This window comes from Frieseomelitta varia, unplaced genomic scaffold (genome assembly GCF_011392965.1).
Source record: "Frieseomelitta varia isolate USP_RPSP 00005682 unplaced genomic scaffold, Fvar_1.2 scaffold_759, whole genome shotgun sequence".
Taxonomy (NCBI): domain Eukaryota; kingdom Metazoa; phylum Arthropoda; class Insecta; order Hymenoptera; family Apidae; genus Frieseomelitta; species Frieseomelitta varia.
The window spans coordinates 302,739-328,793 of record NW_025110544.1 but is presented as its reverse complement, the minus strand read 5'-3'; the positions used below and the strand labels follow the sequence as shown (position 1 = coordinate 328,793).

The 26,055-nt window shown below is 42.0% G+C and overlaps 1 protein-coding gene across 3 annotated transcripts in view; it reads left to right on the top strand.

Moving 5' to 3' along the window:
- LOC122535716 overlaps positions 1-26,055 on the top strand; it is a 73,164-nt gene that overhangs the window by 22,597 nt on the left and 24,512 nt on the right. For 2 of the 3 annotated variants that reach the window (XM_043667480.1, XM_043667479.1), the window contains exons 2-4: positions 36-38; positions 1,824-1,951; positions 24,391-25,988. In XM_043667480.1, the coding sequence (XP_043523415.1) occupies positions 1,888-1,951; positions 24,391-25,988 (1,662 nt within the window). In that variant the 5' untranslated portion in view covers positions 36-38; positions 1,824-1,887. The remainder of the gene's footprint in view (positions 1-35; positions 39-1,823; positions 1,952-24,390; positions 25,989-26,055) is intronic. The other variant, XM_043667478.1, reaches the window with a different exon arrangement.

The following is a 26,055-nucleotide window of genomic DNA, read 5'->3' as shown; positions in this document are numbered from 1 at the left end:
CCGATGGCACACTAAGCTGCCCTCGGGGCCCATAGGCTGTTTGTTTGCCCGACAATACGGAATGTCCATCGTTTCGCGGAGATCGATGGTAATACCGATGGAAATCTGCGACGGGGAACGTCACCGTGGCCTTGGCGTTATGGCGTCGCGCGCGACATAAGAACGACTGCACACGGTTGTTTTACCTTTGTCCTGTCCTCTTCGAGTTTTTTTCGACGCGAAGTCAAGTATCGAACGAAGACTGGTTTTAAAGTGGAAGTTAATCTTCGAGTGGAACACACGAGACTCGATTTGAACCTTCTTCTTATCGTTGATATGTCATTAGCAATAATTGTAAAAATATCAATCGCTGTTGTATTAATAGGTGTTACTCGACACACACGTTACGTGACGCATAGTCGTCATGCATTGATAACCAGGGATTATCTAAATATTGAATAATTCGCTGCGCGGCTTCTAGGTTACACAGTTATCGAGAGAAAACAGATTGGTAGCGATAAGGGGGGCACTTCAAACAATACTTATCAACCAGCGTGTTCGGTGACGAGAGATGCCCTCTTGTCCAGGAATAATCTTTTGTTATCTCTCTCTCTTTCTCTTTCTCTCGGCCGAAAAAGCGTACGACTGGTATTGAGACACATTTGCATATCAGGCATTTAAATTGGGCCCCCCGTTCCTGTGACAAAATCACGAAAATAACTCGGGGGGGAAACTGATATACTCTTGCATCAGAAATTATGCTTAACAGGGTCGTAAAAAAAAAAAAATTATTACCGCATCTAAAAGAATTAATCATCCAACCAGATCTTATTATTTGGATATTTTAGAAAAAGTTGATGCAATTCAATTATTTTTGCTCCATGGAATGATTAAATTTGTTAATTGAATTTTAATAATTGCTTGAACTGATAAGCATTAAATTATTAAAATTCCATTTTGGAATTATGTCTCCAAGGCTGAGAACCACTGTATGTGTTCCTACGCGGTCTCGATGATACTAGGAGAAGTCTCGCGAACTCTAGCCGCCTTGCATATCGCGATCCTGGTACGACGTATCATCGCGAACGCGCCGCCGTAGAATCGTATCAGCCGCACGATACTGTTACTCGATTATACGAGGTCCTCCGCCACTTTTTTTTCTCCTCCCTTTCCCCCTTTGCACGGAATCAGCTGCCTCTGGCTTCCCATGCGTACTGAAACTGGCATTGGCATCAAGTGGTTCGCGAACTACATTGGAAATTCGATTTTACGTTCGATTCAGGGAATTCAACATAGTGGTCAGCAGAGCAAAAATGATGCCATTTGTGATAAAAGTATTGGAATTGTTTTCTACCGATGAGACAGGAAATTGAATGGGACTTGCACCGCCTGTATGGTCGACGTGTCATTTTCTGGAGCCTAGGGAATCGTATTACCAACAGTGATGGATTAAGTTTCAGCTTTTTGTAATGAGAAAATATATTGGACAGTTGAGGGAAGGTGGACAGAGACAGTGTATTGAGCGATTTTAAATTTTCCTCCTTTTTATATATATAATTATACATATTTATTTTTCTATTTTTCCTCCTTTTTATATATATAATTATATATATTTATTTTTCTATTTTGAAAAATTCCTATATATATATATATATCAGAAGGAATCTTTTAAAACAGAAAATATAAATTATTATAAAAGAAAGATACGAACGTTACTATACCGAGAGTTAAATCTCTGTGTGTTCAGAAATACTCTGCTTTCAGGAAAATTTGTATTTAAAAAGAAAGAAATTATTTCAAGAAAAAAAATCGAATGACACGAGGTATCGTTTTATATGTTCTAGGAGGACACGGCACGTGGACTTGCCTAAATGGTGGCTCTGGCTGTAAGGGGTCCTACAGGGAAGCATGAGGGAAAGAACGCCCTCTGCCGACGATACCCCGAAGAGGGCCCCATCAGCGCTACCGAGAGGTTAGTTTCCATAATCCTCGCCGATTAAAAAGAATTACTCGTTCAGTGTAACAGGTACGGCCGTAAAACTGGATGGAAGTGAATTTCTAACTTCCACCGATAGAAATCTGAGAAGCGTTACTTTCCCGACTCACGAGACTTCGCGTTAGCCCTCCTCGCGTATCTCGCTTTCTACAGACCTGATGAAACTTGGAACTCGTCTCGTGGAAATTGGGAACATTGCCCTATCTAAATTACCATTTTTGTTCACAAAAATACACGAGAACCATTGTTTTTTTTTTTTTTTTTTTTTTTTTTTTCCTTACGTAATATGAAATATTTGACGTTGCCTGTCGCGAATAACGAATTATCCCACGTCGTGGAAGAGTTACTGGAAACAGTCGTAACCTAAATAACTAGAATATGATGCCCACACTCTCGCAGTGTTCCCCTTTGCAATTTCTAATCCCTCAGGCTCTTCGTTCGTACCGTTCACAGCGATCCTCGACTCGAGGATTGCGTCCGGTCTAAAATTATCCGAAGCAGAGCACTCGTGGCACGGGCTGCGAGGCTCTCGTCGCTAGACGAGTAGCGAGCGACTATCTTCGAAACACCCTGTTTGCGCGCACAGACAGCGCGTTTCCAAACGATGATGCGCGTTATGTAATCGGAGCGCGCAGGTTGCAGGTTGCGGCGAACACGGATGCGTGTGCATGCGCGTCACGCACCGCGACCGACGATAAGCCGGCGATATTAAGACGCGATAACACTCGCCAGACCAGGTTATAGATGCTTATGTGTGCCAGTGAAAACTGTCGTCCTCACAGACCATGGGCCTTGAATGCGGCTTCTATGCAGTCACATTCGCCAATGCCTCTTTTCTTTATATTATAGTCCCTACGGACGGATTCGTGGAATTTTTTTTTTTTTTTTAGTCTGCCGCCTATGTGTTTCTCTGTGTGTATACAGGACGTTTCAAAAAAGATCTCGTTCTTGTTTACGAGGAGACATTTTTCACAGATTCTCGTTAAAACAGTGCACCTGGAAGGTTGCTTTTACCAGATTAGTTAATATAGAAAATAGTTCTACAGGCTGTTTCAAAGACTACAGATCGAATTCAATGAAATATTGTCGCAGCACGAAATCTAACGAACTAAAAATCATTGGGAAGGATGGCTATATCCTCAGATTTAACAATATCAGTCACAGTGCGTTCAGTGTTCTGGACTCATTACAGGTCTCACTGACTTTAGTTAAACTCGCATCCTCAATTAGATATTCTCAGAATAATCCAAGTCAGCATTTTCATACAATTGTCCAGGTTGGTCATTGTTAGGTCAGCCAACAATTATCTCACGAATATATACCTTGGGTTTTCAAAATTCTACACGTTACAGTTTTTCACGGCTCGCGATTTCTACACGGTGATTCAAAACTCGAGTAATTTTGATCCTAAGATTGATATTAAATATGCGCGAAGAAGATTCTACCAAATTAACGAAAAAGCATTTACTGACTTGCAATTAATTGTAACTTGTTAGAATGTTACGCACTATACGTAAATTTCTTAATTACACGTTGTTTCATTCGAAATTCACTGTTTTTTCGAAACGATATGCCACGTAACGGTGAAGTTGGCCAATTTGCAGCGATATCGTTTAGCGAGCCATGGGATTCAATGGGATTTAGGTTAGGTCCGGTTCTACGCAGCCACAGTGTCCCATGGCGGCTGGGTTTAGCCATTTTCGTGGTCGCAAATGGCAGTGGGATTCTTGGTTAATTATTGTGCCGCGCTCGCGTTTCACGCTGCATTATCGACCAGCCATTTGTGCTGCTCTTTGGAATGCAAGCCATCGAGTTTCAGCAGGCGTACCAACAAGAACCTTTTCTTTTTTTTTCTTCTTCTTTTTCTTTTTCTTTGCTAGCAAAACGACCAGTGGAACCTGCCAATTTCTAGTCGACTGCAATCTGAAGTGAAACTCGGTTCTCTTCGTGGAATTTCATTCTCAAACTTATTGCTGTTACATAAGACGTCAACTTGTAAAATTTAAATCATAATCTCGTTTGCTTTTTTTTTTTTTTTAATTCATTCAACCCGATTCGGCCACAGAGCATCGGAATAAAAAAATTGCAACTGAAGATAAAAATAGACGGAGCACCGAATTAAAAATTTCCTGCGGCCAAAGCTTCATCTGGAGAGATTATTCTGCGAAAAAGCGGATGATATTTTATTAACGCAAGATTGAGTTAACGCGTATGCAGAGGAAAATCGCGAGAAAATGGAGAAAACTCGGGAATCGACGGGAAAGGGAACGATACAAGGGGGAACGTGATACAAGATAAATAATTTATCGTGGAGACTCCATGGCGGGGGGGAGGTGGGGCGGTATTACGGGGGTTAAAACTGAAAACGCTGATCGATAACAAAATCAGCGAGAAGTGTGGCGGCTCTGAATTATTTATCAAGTAAATAATTCATCGAAGGAAATCTCGAAGAAATGCATCGGAGTAAAAGACGAAGCGAGCTTCGAAATTTCAACGTATTTAAACAATTTTTTTTCCCCTTAGGACTATTTATTCGAGAGGCAAAGTTCAGTGAAAAACTGATTTTACGATCGGACGATTATAATCGACTGAAATAACTTTACAGAAAGAAAACTTTACAGTCACTGTTGAAGTAATATAATTTTCCAAACGTCCCACTCGACTAGTCACAAATTTTCCCCCGACTATCGTTATTTCGATATTCGAAACGAAGACATCCATTTTTCAGTGGTCATTTCCCACGGAGAATCACCGATCCACGATATAATCCAGCAATTTTTGAAAGTAAATTCCGCGAACAGTGACGCGGTTGAGTAGCGAGGGCGATCATCGATTTTCTGGGAATTATTGGCTGCCCCTTTGTTTATCGCCGATAGATGGAAATGAAAAAGTTCGAATGTGCGCTTGCACGTACAAAGGCTACTACTGACTATTCTAATTGATTGACGGGCCGAAGGACGCTCGTGCGGTTGTCGTTTTAATAGACTGTACCGTTGTACAGTTATAAATTGCACGGTTAACAGTGACTCGAAGCGTCTTTGTGCCTCGCACAACGGGTGGGACGAAAGTGCGATCCACTCGAAATGAAACTACGCTGTTGTATCTGCAAACAGCGGATTTTGAATATTTATTGGCTGCCTCGCGAGTCAATGTTAACGACACAGAGTGGAATTAAAAGCGACGAGTTTTATTTCTCCGCTCCGTGCACTCCGCGCGACGAAAGTGCCATTAATAGTAAACAGCGTTAACCGTGGTGACGGTGTGTGCAAGCAAATTTTCGTTATTGCGTTTCGGGTACGTATTTTTTGATATTCACGTTCGAAATCTATACTTGGTTCTCTGTTCGCAAATATATCCATGGTCTGATAGTAATAATTTTTATTACATACCGAGTGTGACGAAAATTCAGGCACCTATTTCTCTTGTTATCCACAAAGAAAAGTCTAAAACTAGAGAGAGAGAGGGGGGAGGAGGGGGAATTGTTCGAAGCAAAAGACGCGAAACTCCATCAAAGTGGCATTGTGAGCGGATAATCAGGAAGGAAATTACAAAGGTGATTTGAACGTGGATCAACAACGGTCGAAGCAAAAGAAGTTGAATTCCGCAGACCGCGAATGGATAACGTGAAAACGTTAATAGAATTCCACCACGCGACAAGCAACAGCAAATTAAACATATTTAACGATAACCTTTCCAGGAAGACAATGAATCCGCAAAATAACCGAGACGTCTTCGGTGAAAAGAGGTTAGAACAAAATGGCGGATCTGGTAGATGGCGTTAGAAATATTAATTCTTTCTGAACATAGCGTCTTACAGAGAGAAAATGAAACTGAAATTTTCTGTACTTGACCGATATAAATCGATATCTCTAGAAAACTTAGTTACAAGATGATCACAATACCGCCAACATAACTAGGAGAAAGAGAAAAAAAAAAAAAAATTGATGGAAATATCGTCGAGCAATTAAGAGAACGTCTAAGGAGGTCAAAAGTTACGATTAACGTAGGGTTGGTGCGATTAAAGGGTCAGTCTCCAGTCGCGTGTGATGCGAACTGGCTCAGCAGCCTGACATCGAAGAGGGTGGGGAGAAAAAAAAAAGGGACGCGGCCATATGCATCTCCCGCAGAGAATGGGGAGCGCGACGGTACCGCGGGGAGAAAAAAACAGAGGCGGTGCAATTTGATGCAGCGGCAAACAACCGCTGGTAATAAAAAGATCGATTTCAAACGCGTCGACCCTTGCCTCGAAAGCCAACACCGGCTGGTAGGCGACTTTCCGAGGGAAAAGTCGAAACGTACAGTGCTACGTGTTCAAGTGTCCCGGTTCTTTATGTCCCCTTTGTGTCGCGATGCCTCGTTCCATAAGTGTCTATTAATTGTTCCCACATTTCAGAATATTCAGCGACGAATTTTTCACATACACACAGTATTTCGCTTATTTAACCACTTGCCGCCGCTGGCAACTGGTTCGCGGACCATAACGAGTGACCGAATCGTACACAATAATTCGTCGCCTTTCCTTTTCTTTCGAACTCGTCGGTATGATATCACTGGATAGAAATTATTAAGAAGTAACAAACTTATTTGTTTTGCCTGGGTTATACTTAAATATACTTGAAAATGTTGCAATTTTCTCGACAAAAAATTCTCGACGTGCGTGATACGTATTTACACGGTGCTTTTATTCTATAATAATATATTCCAGTACTATATATTTTATTACATTATTGTTCGGTCTTACCGAACACAATGAGGGTCAAAATGTGATGCGACAAATAAGTTCATCGAGCCAGGGACAATAAACTCCTGTTTTGTAATTTTTTCTACGGCAGGGACCTCCCGTATTTCATATTTCAAACGGACATTTCCGTATTGTAGTCATATTTGACTCTTAATTCCAAGGCTCGATGAGTTTTCTTTATCGCATCGGTCCCCACCATAAACAGGACACTAATAAACCGGCAGGACACGGAAGATAGAACCGTTAGTTCCAAGAAGCAATTGTCAAATTTACTTCTTGGAACTGACCCTGAAAATGTTTGGAAAAACAGTCTTATTCTCACTTTCAAATCAGCAAGAAAACCTCAAACCCAGTCCCCAAACCCAGTGCATTCCAGGGATTCAATTCACACTCTTTAATCAATATCACAAATCAAACTTTACTTTGAACTAGCTGCACTTCATTAACGTTGAAGGCAGCGAGCCACCGATCGGCTTGTACGTCAAAGAAAAGAAAATACGTAGAACTAGATCGGCACGCTACACATATATTAGATTATAGTTTAGTCGAATGCTTTGTAAAAAAAAAAAAAAAGAAAAAAAAGAAAAGAGAAACTACCGAGTGTCATGAATGATCCCTTTTTAACATCAAGCATTGTAGAAGATTAACTCGAGTTGATATATTATTGTTCAGGTTGTGCCTCGTGAAGCGATTCACCATGCTTTATTGTCAGCCATATTGCATTTACGATCTTACTGACTCGCCATATGTATTATGCTTCGAAAATTGGAAAAATGTTCTCACGAGAACGCCACGATGGATTGTTTCTTCGTCTTGACATCAATGCGAACCACCAAACGTGTCAATTATTCCTGCATTCCGCGAAAGTGCGTTCGGTTCTCACCCGACGAGTTTTTGTCAGAATGTTTTACCTTCGGAACCGAACCGAAGAGAAGGAGAAAACCGAAGGCACCATTTGTCGCGGTCTGTTTTTAATAAAAGCGATGGCGACCGTTTTTCGGTCATTAATTTGCTCGCTCCCGACGTGTTTTCGTCATATATACATATATATATATATATATATATATATATATATATATATATATATATATATATATATATATATATATATATATATATATATACACATATATATACATATATATGCGGTAATTGAAAGCGGCAGAAATTAAAATTTACTTCCGTGCTCTGGTATGCGCGATCTTTTAATCAAAACCGGCCTTAAATTCTCGAAAGCCGCGTGACGTCGCCATTTCGATGCAACGCGGTGATATTGGTCGTTCTATCCATAGTTTAATGAGACATCCCTTCTCTTTCTCTCTCTTTCACTTTCCGTTTCAGTCCTTTTCTGTCTTGTTCTTCCACCTGTCTCTCATTCTCTCTCTGTTTCGTTCTATCATTCCCTTTCTGTCGTGGTCCTCTTTCTCTGTATTATTCTGCTTCCTTGTCTTTCGAGCTTTCGTCACCTTCTCTTTCTGTCTTTTTTCTTTGCATTCTGTCTCTTCGTCTTGATTCTGCCCTGTTCCACCATCTATCTTCGTCGGTCTAACTGTCTGTCTTCATTTATTTTTTCATCTTGTCCCTCCCGCTGCCTTTCTTCTCCCACCAGACAGAGATCCCTTTATCTTTATCTTTATTTTCTCTCTGTCACTCTTTTTATCTCAATCCTCCCTAGCCTCTCTTTCTCTCAATCCTGTTTCTTTCCAGGATCCTCCCTGGATTTTGCTTCTTTCCGCACTCGTCCCTTCTTCCTTTTTTCTCTTCCTCTCCTCTCCTCTCCTCTCTCTCTGCTTGCCTATTTCTTCTTTCTTCTCCCCTCTCGCCCCGCTGCTGCATTCGTCACAAAGTAATTTCTTCGTTGCGAAAGTCCGCGTCCTGCCCCTCGCCCCACTTCGCCGCCGTCACGCGTCGGTCGGTGCTTCGTCTTCCCCGTTTCCAAGTTGTCGGTGTTGTTTAAATATTCAGGAAAGTTTACGAGCCGGCGGGAAGTTTTTAAACGCGTTCGCGCAACGATTCCGCGGAGTTACGTCAGCGGGGGCCGCAAGCTTGGAAACAGTTCCCTCGCGGTGGCGAGGAAAGATTCTTTTTCCCCCGATGTCGAACATCGGAAATCCTCCCTTTTCTTCTTACTACTATAGTTCCTTCCTGACACTCAGTAGCGAAACACAATCTACACAAACTGAGAAACTGTATTGTACAACGATGTCGTTGAATAAATTTGTTCCATAGGAAATTTCGCATTAATAATCTCTGCATTTCGCGACGATATAAATTAAAAAAAGAAACGATGAGAACCACTGTACTGCAAGTGAATATAATTTAATTCCACGAATTTGCCCACTCGGTCTCTCATCAGAAGACTAGAGGGATTCGCGTGACAGTCGAAGGATTCAGGAAATCCCCGACTTGTGCAAGCGTGGAACACAAAACCGTGGCTTCTTCAGCTTCAGTTCGCAGCTGAATTCGGGCTTCAACGCGAAAAGAAGAGGGAACACCACTTGAATTCTTCCTCCTTTCGGTTTTGTTCCTGTCGACCAGCTGGAAATTATTCGCCTCTTCACTCGAGGAGGTCGAGTCGAACGCGCCTTTCTCACAGTCAGACCAAATATCGACCGACCAAGTCTGAGACTGTAGTCTTCTTACTGACAGAGTGCTCTAGAATCTCTAAAAATCGCCTAAACGTCTTCGTTCATCTCACTATTTAGGGATATTAGGGATACCCATGAGCAATATCCTTTTTTTGATACTGTACAAAATTTGATTTCATTTAAGAGTTAATACAGTTTCAGTCTATAATGTAATTTAACAATAAGCACGCTAAATGTCAATATATTTAACTAGAATATAGGTTATGTTACAATAAGTTAAATTATTGTCACTAGATGGCAGTGTTGTAGAAAACATTACTTATGAGTACCTCTGTTACTTACATTGGAAGAAAGTCACTTCCATTGTGCAGTAACATTCGTTGTACAGAATATTTATTAACACGTTCGAGATGTAGCTGAACGTGTGTTTTTTATATTATATAAATTATTAAGGTTTTTCACGTATATTTTTTATATTAAAAAAAAATCAAGATACATGTCTGGTCAGTGTCTGACAGACGTGTATCTACAAAAGTATAACTATATAAACTACAAAAACTACAAAAGTATAACTATATAAATATTATATAAAAAACTAAAAAAGTATAACTCTATAAGTATTATATAAGAAACTATAAAAGTATAACTATATAAGTATTATATAAGAAACTACAAAAGTATAACTATAAAAGTATTATATAAAAAACTACAAAAGTATAACTATAAAAATATTATATAAACCTATAAAAGTATAACTATATAAGTATTATATAAAAAAACTATAAAAGTACAATTATATAAAAAACTCTAAAAAGTAAAAATAAATAAATAAGTGTCACTGACATGTTAGAGAACCTCTAGGATTCATTATGGAACCTAAATCAAACGAATCTAATTTTTTAATTTCATCGATCCTTTCTGACTCGCTGTTCCCTAAACGGGAGAACCCTGTTCCCCTCGCGCAGAGAAATAGAGCCGCAAGGTTCAGCGGAACGTGTCCTCGAATTAATAAAGATGATCATGCTAATCAGTAGAGAACGCGCGGCGTCTGAAAGAATCGCGCGAGACAGTGTGTATCGTTTCAGCGTGGCACAGCCAGTGTGGAGCCCGTGTAATTAAACGGGAGTTCGTTGAACCTGCGCGCCGGGTTTGCCTGCATCCGACCGTGTTCGTTTTCACCTCCTCGCGCGATTCTTCCTTCTCTGACAGTTGAATTACGACCCGATACTCGGCCACGACCGATCTTTTCTCTGAAATTAGTCTCGCAGCTAGGAACGGTTCAAAACGCTTCGTAAAAAGTCGCCCCGAACTGCTAAGTTCGAAGTGGTGATGTGCTGTTTTTTTTTTTTTTTCTTTTCTTTCTTTCCTTTTTCTCCTTTTAGGAAAGTTGAAAATATGTTTGACAGACGGCCGAGCGACTAGGCTCAGGCGAATCTAGGTTAGGCGAAGTAGTTCCAGTTCCCTGGTATTGGGGGCGCTGACACTTAAGAAGATTGGGTAAAATCTTCCATCGCCGGCGTGTGATCCCTGATTTATTAGGCATTAGGCTGATCACGGGAAGTGTAATACACTTGGAGTATCGTCGGAGATAAGGATTTCTATTCCAATTCGGAAGAAGCGGCAATTAACCACTCGCGCTGGCAACTGATCGCGGACCATAACGAGTGACCAAACCGTATACAATGATTCGTCGCTTTCTTCCTTTCTTTTTTTCTTTCGCAAGAGGTTAAACACCGAGTTTCCCTTTTAGTCGCCTCTTACGACACGCAGGGACTACGTTGGGCCTATTCTATCACCCGAGCCCACACGGGGACCTATACTGATCATTGATGACTCGATAATATTTCTTACATTATATAGATTTTCTTCCAAATTTAATAAACATTGCTATCTAGCGACGATAATTCAAATAAAATAATGGTATTGGAAAAAACAACATTCCTCACAGGTGTGTCCCCCTATTGTATATATCAAATTGGGAACAATTGTTTTTTTATACAGCTTGAAGCGATTCATCGACCCGAGGAACGTTTTTACGTGGTTGAAAAGAGAATTGTCGATACATGAAACATCTGCCATTTCTTAGCACCTTTTGCTGCTAGATTGTCCATTTAATGACACTTGCTCGAGTCTTTACGGACGAGTTCAGACTGAAAAGAAGAACCCTCTGAAACGAGGCTTTTCAAGGAACAAAATGTACTGGCGAGTAATTTTCTAAAGGACACTGCGAATTTGTACTAACGATCATCGAGTCCAACGTGTCTTCCGAAGGGTAGAAGAAGCTTCTCAGCGACGAAAGGAAGAAGTTCGGGAAAATGTTCCACGAAGCAGACTGAATAAATTTGACAGTTTGAGTATCAAACTTACCAGACAGTGAATCTCGAGAATCCTCACAAAAGGGGGAGACCTTCTTCGCGTCCTCCCTTGCGAGTTCCAGGCGCAATCAAAGTATTCTCGACACCTTTTCACTCGTTGTATCAAAATACAACAACCGCGGCTAATGACATCAGAGTCGAAAAGTGCCTGACAATTATCTAACGTCGGGCCCAAAGCAACTGAATAACTAAATTTCGGCGAACTTGTTCGAACGTTTCCGAGGGCTGTGAAGCCATCGTCGTCACCCGCGCTGTTGATGCAGGGAAACCGTGTAAATTCTATCGGACGCAATTGAATTCGTCGATGGAGCGTCACGTTTGTTCGCCGCCCGGGGGATTATTAACGAGCACGACCTGAAATTATGAAGCTCGCAATCATCTCCGGTAGTAGACGGCCAGGGAAACCGGCTTGTCTCGGTTTGCATGTGTATTCGCGTCCTTTCCAGCTCTGGTCCTGACTGGATCGTTGCCAGAACTCGCGTGATTCCTTGCTTTTTAATCTCCTCCACCCTCGTACGTCTGCCTCGATTATTTTTTTCTTTCTTTTTTTTCAAATAAATATAGATACAGATGGTTGACGGATTTAGGGATATGCACATACGCGCTCCTTGACGGATGGACTCGGGAATTTTATTGACTCCTCCATCGAAATATGAAGTTTTAATGAGAATTACGGAAAAAAAAAGAACAAAGATTAACACTAGAAACCTACCTAACCTACAAAATGGTCCAAATGGCCAATTTATGATTTTCGTTTTACAGAAATTTCATAAGATTTTCAAATTTCATTTTTTCGTAAATTGTATAAACGAAAGCTCGTCTATATTCCATTGTGTTACAAAGTTATTCCATCTCTTTTAGATTGATGCCTCTAATGGTAATTTTATGTTTCAATATCGTCGGTTGTTCCACTACCACTGTCACGAAGTGAAACTTATTAAACTGAATGAAACTTCTTCTCAACGCGTGCGTCTATCTACGAACGAATCAGCACTTGCACTTTCCGCAAACTGGAAACCGCGAGAATAATCCTGCGGATGTGAAAATCGTCAATACCGAACGAAAATAACAAATCATTTGTTGTCGTGTGTATTTTTATATATACCGTCGCGCTAACGTTGCTCGCAGATCCTGAATTAAATATCGTCCGCAGAGAAAAAAAGAGACAACCGGGGAAACTTAATTGGAATGTTGCGCGCGATGCAAAGTTGTGCAGCGAGTTGAGGCAATCGTTTTCAGGACTTGAGCTACGGAGGCTCGGAATACTAGGTCGTCCCACTTGCTCACGCTCGGCCGTTGTTAACAGAAATAGAACATTCATGATTTATCCTTTCGACGGGTTCGGGTTGGCCCCCATGCAAATTGAAACGCGAGAGTTCGTGATCCTGTATTTGAATTTCCATTAAATTTCCAGTAAGGTTTCTCAGAGGGATCGTTCAGTGCGCCGCGTGAAATTATTATAAAGTGCCTTTTAATGAGAAATAAATTTCGTTTCGTCTTCCTCGTCCTCCTGGTGGCCAACTGAGGCTTCACAGCGTTGCTGAAAATCTTCTGACATTGATAAAATCAGTCGGACGACGCTGAAAATCAGCAGAACTGCTGCAACGGTGTTGCAATGCCAAAATTGCGACGGCAGCTCGATGTATATATGTGTGTCCGGAATGAAACGAGGCTCTCCGATTTTCATCGAAATTGAAACGAAAATTACGGGAATTAAATTCAATCGAATGAAAAATGAAAATTTCGTTCAAATTAAATCTCGTAGAGATAAATAATTCGCTACGTTTCGTCTCGTTTCCTGTTACCATGTACGTTATATACGTTACGTTTCCCATTTCCATTTTTTGATGCTCAATTTTTCTCGCTTTTTAAATCCCCCATTTCCATCACAAGTCAGCGAAACGGCAAACAAAAAAAATCAAAAGAAAAAGGTATTTATATTATCACTCTTTCGAGCTAGGTCTCGAATATTTTCTCTTAAAAGAAAAAAAAAGATTCCTTGTCGCAATCCTTTTAAGAAATCCTTCGTACCCGAGCCTTTAGACAGAAAACCAGCCTTCGGTCCTCTTTCTATAGAACGTCTGAGAGACAAAAGGGGCCAGCGATTTCTCGAAAAATACTCCCACAGTTGATTCACAAAAGGGCAAACACGCACGCTCAGAAATGGCTGGAACACCAGTCAAAATGACTGGTTTTACAACTTTATCTTAAAATTCCTGCTTTGCGTTACATTTTCTTTTACCCGCAATGATGTATTGACTTTTGCAGCAATAACTGAAAGAATAATATAATGAATTTTATTTATTTTTTTGTACTTATTCAAAATCAAAATAACGTATCATGGCTACTTATAACAATACCAGTCGAAACGATTGGTATCTGTCAAAGTACAAAAGGGTTCGATAAACTGCATAATGAATGCAACCGAATCAGCCAACTTCCTTGTTTCGTACAGCTTCTCACACGTTTTTAGAAATTTTACTATCATTCAATTATAATATCACACGACGGTGTCAATTATCAGCAAAAATCCGGAACGAACAGGATGCTAATGCAAAAATAATGCATTCACTTGAAAATATCTTTACTCGTTCATTTAGATATGGAGGAATCCTGGGTTTATAGTCCCAGATAAATCAATAATTCAAAGTTAATTAATACCAAACATGTACAAACATAACATGGAATTCCTTTGCGAAGGAAGTAATAAATCAATAAATATAAAAATATTCTATTGTTACGGATTTTTTAAACCAGACCAGCCATTTTGACCGGTCCTGGTAGAAATAGTTTCGTCGAAATAATGTCGGCAGTTCTAGTGTGAAGGGAAGGAAAAAAGAAAAGTGTGACGATGATCGTCGTCATCGTTGGCGTCATCGTTTCACCCAGCACAGTCCACCCCTTGGGGGAGCCTTCTCTCTTTTAAAAGCCGTGCCAGGAGGGTGGCGGCGACCCCTTTCGACGTGGCAGAGGGGCGGTTATCGATTCTAGAGCCCCCCTCTCTCTCTTTCTCTTTCTCTCTTCCCCTACTTCCGGATGAAACGGCGTCAGGAGAAGCGATGTTGGCGACGAAGCGTGTGTACGGTTTTATCTTTTCTCTCTTGGCCTTCGTTTCACCTTTTTATCAACCGTTCCACCCTTCTACCACCACTTTTATTTTCTTCCTCAATCTCTTCCGTTTTTATCGTTTCTATGCTGTTTCATTCGCCGTTTGTCCCTCTTATTTACGGTTCTCTTTCACCCCGCTGTGTCGCCCGTTTCCTTTTCACGATGGCGCGCGGCAGACCTGTGGAGTGGAGGACCGCTGCCGCTTTATTCCAAATGTGGACAGAAACAACCGAGGCCCCTCTCTTTCTCTCCACGCGGAGGAGAATTTTTGGTCGGACGTTTTGTGGTTTCCTGTTAGCCGGGGCAGCAATGAGATTTTCTGCAGTAGTACGGAGCATACTTTTTCAAGTTCCTTGATTTGGCTTTCTTCGGCGTTTTATTCGGCATCCGCGTAAAAACAAAGAAGAAAGAGATCGAAACTTTTTGGAATGAAAACGTGGTGAAATAAGATCTAGAATATTCTCGGTTTGTGAAATACTAAAATGCACGAAGCGTACCATTACTATTGTCCAATTGTATTCTGCTCGTTCATAGGAATTTCCCTGCTCTAGGTGCAAACGTGAAGTAAGAAGAAAGGATGTAGAATAAGACCTGCCGTTAATCACCATTCAAACTTCGTTTCCTCAAAAATGACAAATGAGACCCAAACCTAATCCAAACCTAACCCAAATACTTTCTCTCAACTTCTCAACGTCTGCTTCACTTCTCGCCATTAATTTTCGACCAGGTGCCAGAAAATTCACCGTGGCATGACCAATCCCTTTCGCGAACATTTTCAACACCCTGTATACGTGTTTCGTTCTCCCACCACGTCCACCGCGTCTACCATCTCCTTCCATCGGACGTGGTGTCTGTTCTCTCAATTTTCCTTTCTCTCCTCCGCGTTGTGTGCTCTCCTTGTCGCCATTTTTATTTCCACCGTCTCGCTCTCGTTCTGCGTTTCCAACCCGTATATACGCGCCTCCTCTTCTATCGTACGTAGTCTGCGCGGCACACACTCTCCCCCAGCGTTTCTCTCTAATCATTCAGGCCACCCTATTCTCTCTCTTTCTCTCTCCCCCCTTCCCCCTTTGTCGCTCTCTTTCGTTCCACCCTGGAAACTGGTCGAACGAGGACGTGCCACGAGCCGAGAGACGAGCGGAAATATTGTTTACGAGATGAGAAAAGGGGTGCTCGTGTGCTTGCGTGTATGTGTGTGTGTGTGTGTATGTGTGTGCAAAAGCGTCAGAACGGAGAAAATAAACAGAGGGAAAAATAGGTAGCCGGGATTTTTCCAAATTCTTGAAAACACCCACCGCGAACCAAGGGGCGGTGGATAGTTCTGTGTCAATTTTCCCGGAAACGGTCAGTTTCGTGGCGGTTTTGTGGCGATCATGGGTGTTTCGAAGTCGAGCACGCTTCGAGGCTTTCGTTTAACGCACACATCGAGAATAGTATTTAAGTATAACCCTGTCAAAACAAATAATAAATTCATCACTTCTCAATAATTTCTATCCAGCGGCATCATACCGACGAGTTCGAAAAGAAAGGGACGAGAACGGTTGTATACGGTTTGGTCGCTCGTTATGGTCCGCAATCGGTTGCCAGCGCAAGTGGTTAATAAACGGGTGGCGAATCAACGGGTGAAAGTTTCTCCATTTATTTTCAAACCCCCCTCTGGCTGGAAACGACTCGTTCGAAGAAGTTTGGCCACGGCCAGAGCGAGATTAGGTTCAGATGTCTATACTCTTCACCCGACATCTATGTTATTTACAACATAAGTGTTATTTTCGTCGCGAACAATTCTTCTGCGTTTCACAAATCGTCCATCACTCGGCCGCCCTTCCAAAAGTATAATTTATTACTGCTCGAATGAAGCTTCGCAGTAAATATTTCCCCAAAAAGGCAGTGAAATTTACTGACTTCCTACAATATGACCTGGCCAGGTCATGGTTTTGGGCAGTAGAGTAACTGCAATTCAGTCTCAAGGTTCGAGGATCGATTTAGACGCGCCAGGCGAAAATTACGAGACCGAGTGCTGCTGTCACTGCCATCGGGCGATAACGAATTTGCTAGTTCGTTAGCAGGGGAGAATCAAACGGTATATAACAGCATCGGGAGGCGGCACGGTCGTGACGCGCGGTAGCCACTAGTGTAAAACGTTTACGTAGCCGTAAGGCGCATCGAGCGGAACGGGTCTCCAACTTGCACACTCCATTTCCGGTGGACGTGTACAGAGTTTGCACTGGGCTCCGCAACTTGTAATTGGGTCATTTCGATGATACTATACTGAATATTCGATTCGTCGTCGCCCCTCCCTCCTTCACTCCCACCTTCTGCCCCCATCGCATGTGTGTTCTCAGTCATCGCGTTTACATCGAAGGCGAAAACAAAAAACTGGAAAATCCAAACCTTCAGGCGCGGACCTTCTGACATTTGGAAAATTGGAAACCGTAACTTCTCGCGTTCGGCGAATCATTTTTAGATTCAGGAAAATTAAATTTAGGACAGTTTCGATTGTCGCTTCGATCCGAAGGCTGACGAAGGATATACGTGTCCAAGGAACACGAAACATCATTCGTCGGATGATTTTAAATCGGCGAACAGCGGGGAGAAAATGATATTCAGCGGCGCAATGGCCAATTAAGAGAGCAAATAATTTCTCCAGCGTGAAAAATCAGCGTCCGATGAGAAGAAGGGGGCGGCGGAGGCGCGTTGTTTGAATAATAATGTTGAAAATGAGTTATTGAAGTTTGTTCAAATAATGTCCAGACCCGAGCTTAAACGATTACCTCTCTCTCTCTCTCTCTCTCTCTCTCTTCGTGTTCGCGTCCGCAGCGGTGGCGAGCGTGTTTTGCATTTCGTTTCCCTTGTTTCCTGTTCGCTGCACGTGACGCGCGGTATTGTAAAACAATTTTTATCGCTCGAAAAACCTCGCGCGCGCTCCGTTCCACCGCCGTACACGCTGTATTTCGTTCCGTTTATCACAATAGGCTGCGCAGTCGGGCCACGCTGATACCGCCGCGATACACGGTACGAGAAGATCAATGTTCAGTTTTCGATCGTGAAAATTTGTTTTGTTTTTTTTTTTTTTTTCTGCCTCGAGTGATGTTACTTCCTCGTGCACGTGTGTTTCACGTACGCGCGAGCACACATCGAGGCTGCCAATTTCATCGCGGACGATTAAAGAAGTCACAAAGGAACAAACGAGCCTAAATCAACCGTTGATCCTTCGAGTGTTTAATATATCTCCAAAATTTAAAAAAAAGTGATAAATTCATCAAGGTATACTTAAATCACAAATCTGATATTGCACCAGCGACATTCACCGGTGATAATGAACCGGTGCTCCGAAAATTACCCCTCCCCCTTAATGTCTTCTATTAGGGTCGATGCATTGGTTCGACCATTTTGCAACGTTCCTCCATTATAGGATGTGGCATGTTTGATGGTGATACGTTAATTATTGCGGGGTATCCTTGTACACAGCGTTTCGATGAGCACTTCTACTTCCAGCCTCTACTCTCTACTAGCCTCAGAAATTGAATCAAGTATACCATACTTCGTTCTTCAAATTTTCACTAATTTTTCATCTCTCTGGAGAGACAATCGGGCAAATGACGGCGGAGGGAGGAGGAGGAGGAGGGGGGGGGGGTGCGCACTTTCTGATGACGATCAGAAACGACCGAGTTACGACCGAGTACTATCAGTCATTACTGCTCAGTAGCTTCGTTAAAGCATCCACTCAGTTTAATCAAGTTACAGCAAGTCAATCTAGTCGGCTTTCATTACTGCCGAAAGCGGACGATGTTGTTCTCTTCTTGGGCCGCGCATAATTTCAGACTTTATCGGCTCTTTTGATCGTTGATTGAGCACTTAGCGGAGAGCAGAGTATCAGTACTGCAAACAAATCACTTCTGAGATGTGTCACGTTTACATCGCGGTTATGTCCGTCCGAGGTGCTTCGATTGGACACGTTTGTCTCTCTTTTATTTCGATTTGCAAAATTATTTTTTCCGGTATCACGGTGTGTCACGCCACGATTTTTCCCCAAGTTTTCACTTTTCAAAATAATATTCTCTTCCCTCGCCCTCAGTTACTCTGCGAATCTGATTTTTCCTTGAATCGGACGTGCTCGATCGTTTCTCTTTTTCTCCGTTAATCCTACTACTCTTTATTTTACCTCTTGCGCTGTCGCGACGCAAGTCTAGAACATTTTGTTCCAAAATTGCAATATTTTCTCTGTTTCAAGTAGCTCAAAACGACGAGTTCGAGAGAAAAAAGCGACGAATTATTGTATACGGTGTGGTCACTCGTTATGGTCCGCAATCAGTTGCCAGCGCAGGTGGTTAAATATAATTTGCGAAATTATTCTTCCACCGCTGATGTTCCGTCTCTCCCAAGTTGAAAAGAAGAAGAAGAACGTGATTTGTACATTTGCAGGGGCATTTTAATTAAAAGATACGTCACCGTGATGGATTTTAATCAGAGCCGTGTGACAAAGAGCAGAACTTTCTGATGAATTTTTCCCCGTAGCTCTCTTTCTCTCTCTCGCCAGGCTATAAACTAACATTCGACGATTTCCTCCTTGTTTCATCCCCTTTGTCTCATGGTGGAAATACCACGGGTCAAGGTGTTTTTCCGCTCGAGGGCAGAAAGAGCTCCCAAGAAATATGACACTCCACGGGGTGAGGATGAAAGTTGTTCGACGTCACGAGAAGAAAAACGAAAAGCATAATAAAATGGCAGACCGCACTCTGGTTCTCGCGTTTCGCCGATTCGATTGCAGCACGCATCGAATATGTCCGACGCAGTTTCGCGAACGTTCGAACGAGATTTAAAATCAAAATCTATATACTGTATACTATACTATAGTATCCTACATACTGTATACTATACTATAGTATCTTACATACTGTATACTATACTATAGTATCCTACATACTGTATACTATACTATAGCATCCTACATACTGTATACTATACTATAGTATCCTACATACTATATACTATACTGTATCCTATATACTGTATTCTATACTATAGTGTCCTATATACTATATTCTATTCTATATTATCCTATACATTGTATTCTATATACTATAGTATCCCACATACTGTATACTATACTATAGTATCCTACATACTATATACTATACTGTAGTATCCTGTATACTGTATTCTATACTATAGTGTCCTATATACTGTATTCTATTCTATATTATCCTATATATTGTATACTATACTATAGTATCCTACATACTGTATACTATACTATAGTATCCTACATACTATATACTATACTGTAGTATCCTGTATACTGTATTCTATACTATAGTGTCCTATATACTGTATTCTATTCTATATTATCCTATATATTGTATACTATACTATAGTATCCTACATACTGTATACTATACTATAGTATCCTACATACTATATACTATACTGTAGTATCCTGTATACTGTATTCTATACTATAGTGTCCTATGTACTATATTCTATTCTATATTATCCTATATATTGTATTCTATATACTATAGTATCCTACATACTATATACTATACTGTAGTATCCTATATACTGTATTCTATACTATAGTGTCCTATATACTATATTCTATTCTATATTATCCTATATATTGTATTCTATATACTATAGTATCCTATATACTGTATTCTATACTATAGTATCCTATATACTGTATTCTATACTATAGTAACCTATATACTGTATTCTATACTATAGTATACTATATACTGTATACTATACTATAGTATACTATTACATATTTACTACACTATATATATACCTCATCGAAAGTAGAATCAACAGAATTATTGCGTAATTGGAATACTTCGTACAGAACGTGAAGATCAATTTCAAAGCAAGCCGATTTACTTGTCAAATCAGTGATCAGTTCCACCGAAATTTCAATCCAAACGAAAACTATTCCGCTCAGCATGGTTTCTGACGGATTAAACGTTGCCTTACCTCAAAAGTAATCGAATCAACGCCATATAGGTAAGGAAGAGACGTGAAGAGAGGCGAAATGAGGTTTTCGTCGGGGTCGGTTAGAATGGAAAGTGGAAGCGCTGTGAGAAAGAGGGAATTTCAGGGCAGACGCGACGCCGTAGGAGAGCCCGCGTGCAAGTGAAAAATATTGGAAAAATATTCAAGACGCGCGGGCCCGATGAATGGGAGGACGATGCTTCTGTAAAATTCTATGCATCCCTAAGCAGAGGAGAGGCTCTTCTCTAGTTGCATAGAGATGCCCCGCGCTCGCGTGCGTTATTTTTAATTTTCCCTCCCCGTGTCGTCCAAATATCAAAGCGAGGATAGGCGAATAAATCCCTGTGCAAACTGTGTTGTTCCTGCGTTGAAAGATCCCCGAATATATGTTGCCCCCTCCCCGAAACACGAGGAATGTAAGCTTGTCCATGGAGAAAAACATTTGTGTAACGAAACGGAGGACATACTAGTTTCATCTGATCCTGAGTAATTTTTAGTTTGGAAATTTTAATTTCAGATTTTAACGTCTCGCGGTTTCAGAATTTACTTCATTCCTATCTAATGACAAACGCAGAACCAAATATCTGTGGCACGTGCAATCTACCTACCCACTTGTGAACATATACATTGTATCATATGCTAGATAAAAGAAGATGAAACAGCAGATAAACAAGGATATAGGATTATACTATATTTATTATATCGTAAATCCTATCGTGATGAACTGAGAAAATGGATGTGACTCTAAACACTTAATTATAATAATAATAATAAATAATTTCCTGGAATCCTGGACTCTACAGAATTCCCGAATATATGCTTCATACTTTGACGAATCTTGGCTTTCACCCGGGATTACAAATTACAGTTGAACAAAACTGATTAATAAGTGAAATCAAGAAGAGATCTCGAGCGAGACGCAGAGGCATTTGAAAAGGCAAATTCCAAGAACGAAACCAGTTCTACCAGACGGACTTAGCGACGACCCTCCGCGTTTCATTGATGGATCGAATTATCAGCCGCGTGTAGTTACTGGCTGCACGTTACACACGCCTCTTCCAGACACGTTCCGGACGGAAAATCAACTAGCTGGCTCGCCTTGATAATCACACGGTGGTATGTGTTTTTACCGGTTACATCGACGATGAAAGTGTTTCCTCGTCGATCGGCGAAGATAAGTGATCGAAGGATGCAAATAGCGGATTCTGGTTGGCGCGCGTTATAAACACTGATAATGAGATATCGCACATTGTACGACGTTTAGCGAGTAGACTGTTGCAATCTTTTTTCTTCTTCTTCTTTTTGCGATTAAAATTCGCACGTCGAGAATTTCTTGCCCCGAAATTGCAATATTTTCGCAGTTTTTAAGTATATTTGAGCGTAATCCAGGCAAAACAGTAATTATATTACTTCTCAATAATTCCAAAGCGACGAATTGTTGCTTGGTCACTCGTTATGGTCCGCAATCGGTTGCCAGCTGGTTGAAACATCGTGACACAGTTATTTTACATGGAAAATTTCTCGAAACTACGCAAGATCCACGGTGATCTCGTCTAGAATAGCATTTTGGAATTTCTTTCTGTACTCGTCCTCCTGAAGGTATCAAACAGTCCGTGCCGATCAATCGATATTTGAATTTTAAAGAAGCGATCAGACTGAGATACGTTTGAGAAATACGTATTGCCGTGTCAGGTTCCACGTTTAAAGTAAGAGTCAGGAACGCGAACGGCGAAAAATTTGATAAAATATTAATAAACGCGGGGATTTAGACGCGGTGCATCGCCATCGTCGATCCCGTAATCCGCACCAGCTGGCAGCTCGCCCGTGAAAATAAACGCACTGCTCGGCCGAAACAGCCCCTTTCGACGTTCGAATCTCAATAGACTTTCTGTACCAGACTAGTTTGGACCTTTAGGTCACCTCTCGGACTTTTCCTCAACTTTTTTCTCTCCCGTTTCCCTCGTCCAATAGTCCGGGGCATTGTTCCCGATTTCTAATTCAATTTCAGGCACAATCGCCCTTTAGTTTTCGGTGTTTAATTCTCTACCATCGGAAGCAGCACCGAATCATCACGTTTTTTTATTTCTGTCGCAGTCTTCGTTGAATTCGAGGCCGATTTTGACGATGAATCGATCAATAAAATGTTAGAAAGTGAATTTTTGCAGGAGGAAACTCGACGTGCTGTAAAAATTTCAGTAACATTTATTCAGCTACTTCGCTTTTATTATTTTTTTTTTTTATTTGATGTGCAGTTAGCATCGATCCTTCCTCTTACAACAACAATGTAACAACAAGTTAATTTGCGCTCGGAGGAGGTTCTTCATAGGGACCGAGGTTTCCGGCCCGGCGAAACGCCGGTAATCGGCTTACAGCCACCGTTTTAATAACTTCTACACGGGATATTAAGCGAGAACCACCGAACTTATTACCAGAACCATTTCCACCGCGTGTAAATCTGTTTCCCTACCGACGACGAAACGTTTCGTTCAATCTCGACGAACGCAAAAGACTCGTCCAACAAACTTCGCTTGTAAATTTCATGAAACAGACTTGGCAGTTCGAAGAATAGTGTAATTCTGGAAAAATAAAACTCTCGATATCCATCACAGTTCGGTAATTGAAAAATTTGAAAATGTGAAGATTCTTCGAGGACAGTTTACTGAAACTGAAAATGGGCCAATTTCCTTGCTTCGAGTAATAATGACAGAGTTAAGTACGAACGGGGCGGGGGAGGAGATTTGCCAATCTCAAGGTGTCGTAGCTTTTCACAATTTTCCTCCGGAGGATCGTCGGTGTTTACGGCCATACCGGGCGAGCAGGGAATTATTGATCTGTTCCACGCTTACATAACCTGGCCTGTTTTTCTTTTTTTTCTCCTTTTCCACTTCCGTTTGCGTAGGCCGCATAACTCATTTACCGGACGCATACCATCGTCTGGGTATTTTAGTTCCATCCCTCGGATATATGCGATCCGTGAATTCTATTTTGAATGTCTAGCCGCGTCACGTATAAACTTTCTCGCGAATTTTGGATACCGAATTCTCGTGATATCTCTATAAGTTTTCAAATATATATAAAATGATGTATCAAAATTTCTGCGAAGAATCATTCCTAAAACTAAAATTGCGTAAAACTACTTTCTTGTAAAACGTAGATCTCTGGTTTTTGAAAATAAAAATGCAAGAAGGTTAATTTCGAGAGTTAATTTCTCGACTGTTGTCAAAAATCCACAGTCCAATATCAATCATTAATTGTCATTAAAGAAATTCACAATTCACCCGTTCAGAAAATAAATAATTAAGAATTCCTTTAATGACAATTAACAATTAAGATTAATAATTGGTCACATTACAATTAATAATTAAGAATTAAGAATGCAATTAATTCTTACTCATCAGTTGCAAAATCTCATTGAAAAAAACTTCTTCAACGACATAATTAACGATTAAGATTAATGATTAGTCACAATTAATAATTAATAATTAAGGAACAATTAATTCTTGCTTATCGATTGTTGAATCTCGCTAAAAGAAAAAGGGAAAAAAATTATGAGAATCGCGATGAGTTCTTGAACGAACGATGCACCGATCAGCCGCCATTTTGAACTTGCAGAAGCGGCCTCGGCGGACGTGGCTGGTAGCAAGACGACCAGCGAGGCGGCGGATGTTTTCGGCGCGGCGAAATTCACTCCGGCAACGACGGCATCGTCCACAGCGACCGGAGCGTCGTCCCCATCGTGCGTCGACGTCAGGATGGTCGCCTCGAGCCACAACCTCGACGACCTGGGTGCCAACCATCCGGCCAACGCGAACAGCGACCCGAGGAGCCAGCAACAGCAGGAGAAGCACGGCCACGCGTACAGGTCCGCGCAGACCGCCCAGGACAAGAGGAGCAGGCTCAGCAACGTGATAAACAATCTCAGGAAGAAGGTCCCTGACACGAGGGACTCGCCGAGGAAGGAGGAGGACGATAGGAACAGCGTCGAGAGGAATCTCGAAACGCTGGAGAAGTATGTGATGACGGTGTTGAACGGCGTGATCAAGGACGAGGAGGACGACGACAGGGAGGCGTTGAGCAAGAAGAAAGAGGCGGCGAGCGAGAAGAGCAACGAGGCGGAGAAGTTGCCCGAGGACCAGGAGGACGAGGACTCCAAGGGTCCAGCGGCCAAGTTCGAGCCCTCGAGGCCCAACGAGAGCAGAACCGAGACAGCTGTCGTCCCGTCGGAGCAGCCTGACAAGCCTGAAGCGAAGGAGTCCCCCTCGGAGCGGCAGAAGGAGAATTCCCTGAAAAAAGAAGAGTTTAATCGTCAGGAGAATATCAACGAGGGTGTCAGCGAGGAGAAGGAGCCCAAAGCGGACGAAGAGGACGTTTGCAGGATCGACAGGTGTTCCTCCAGGGAGGCAAAGTCCGAGGAGCAGTCTGTCCTCAGCGAGACAGCGAGGAACGACGAGGATGAGAGGAAAGAGAATCGTTCGTTGGGGACTATCATCATGGAGAGGCTGAGCGAAAGTCAGTCTGACGACAAGAGTAACGTCGATCCTGTCAGGGAGGATTGCAGGGAATCAGTGCCTGACAACGTGGAGCTCAGGAACGTGTGCAGGGATCTGTTGAACGACCTTCTGAACGGCATCAATCAGCTGATCGACGAGAACAGCCAGGAGAAGCAGCAAACGAGGTCGTTGGAAAATTCGACGGACGAGTCCAGAGACTCAAGGAATCAGGAGTTCTCCATGACGAGCTTGCACTGTAGCCTGCCCCTGGACAAGGTGGCCTCCGTGCTGCAGAACTGTCAGACCGCCGAACTGGCTGTCCCACAATCGCCCTTGTCCTCTTCTTCGACGTCTTCCTCCTCCCAGAGCTCGAAATCTCCCTGCAAGCCGCCCTCTCCCACGGTCAGGCATCTCTGTTTGTACTGCGACAGAAAGTTCATGTCGATATCGCTTAGGCAACGACACACCGAGAGAGTTCATCAGCAGGGAGGTGGCAGGAGGTCGGAGAGGAACTCGAGGAAACCGTCGCAAAACTGCCAGTACTGTTCTGACAAGTGTGCAGAGAGTCTCGAGGGGCTGTTTCAGCACATGGTCGGCAGCCACGGGGACAAATATCATGGGTGTCTGCAGTGCTCGACCAGATACCTCACCAGGGAAGCACTGGCCGGCCACATGAGCGAGAATCACGGTGTCAGTGTGGAGAGGAACCTTCAGATTCAGGTAAGAGACAGAGCAACTGAATTGTTCTCGGATGGAAATTCAAGGACACACTGTATAAAAACATAAA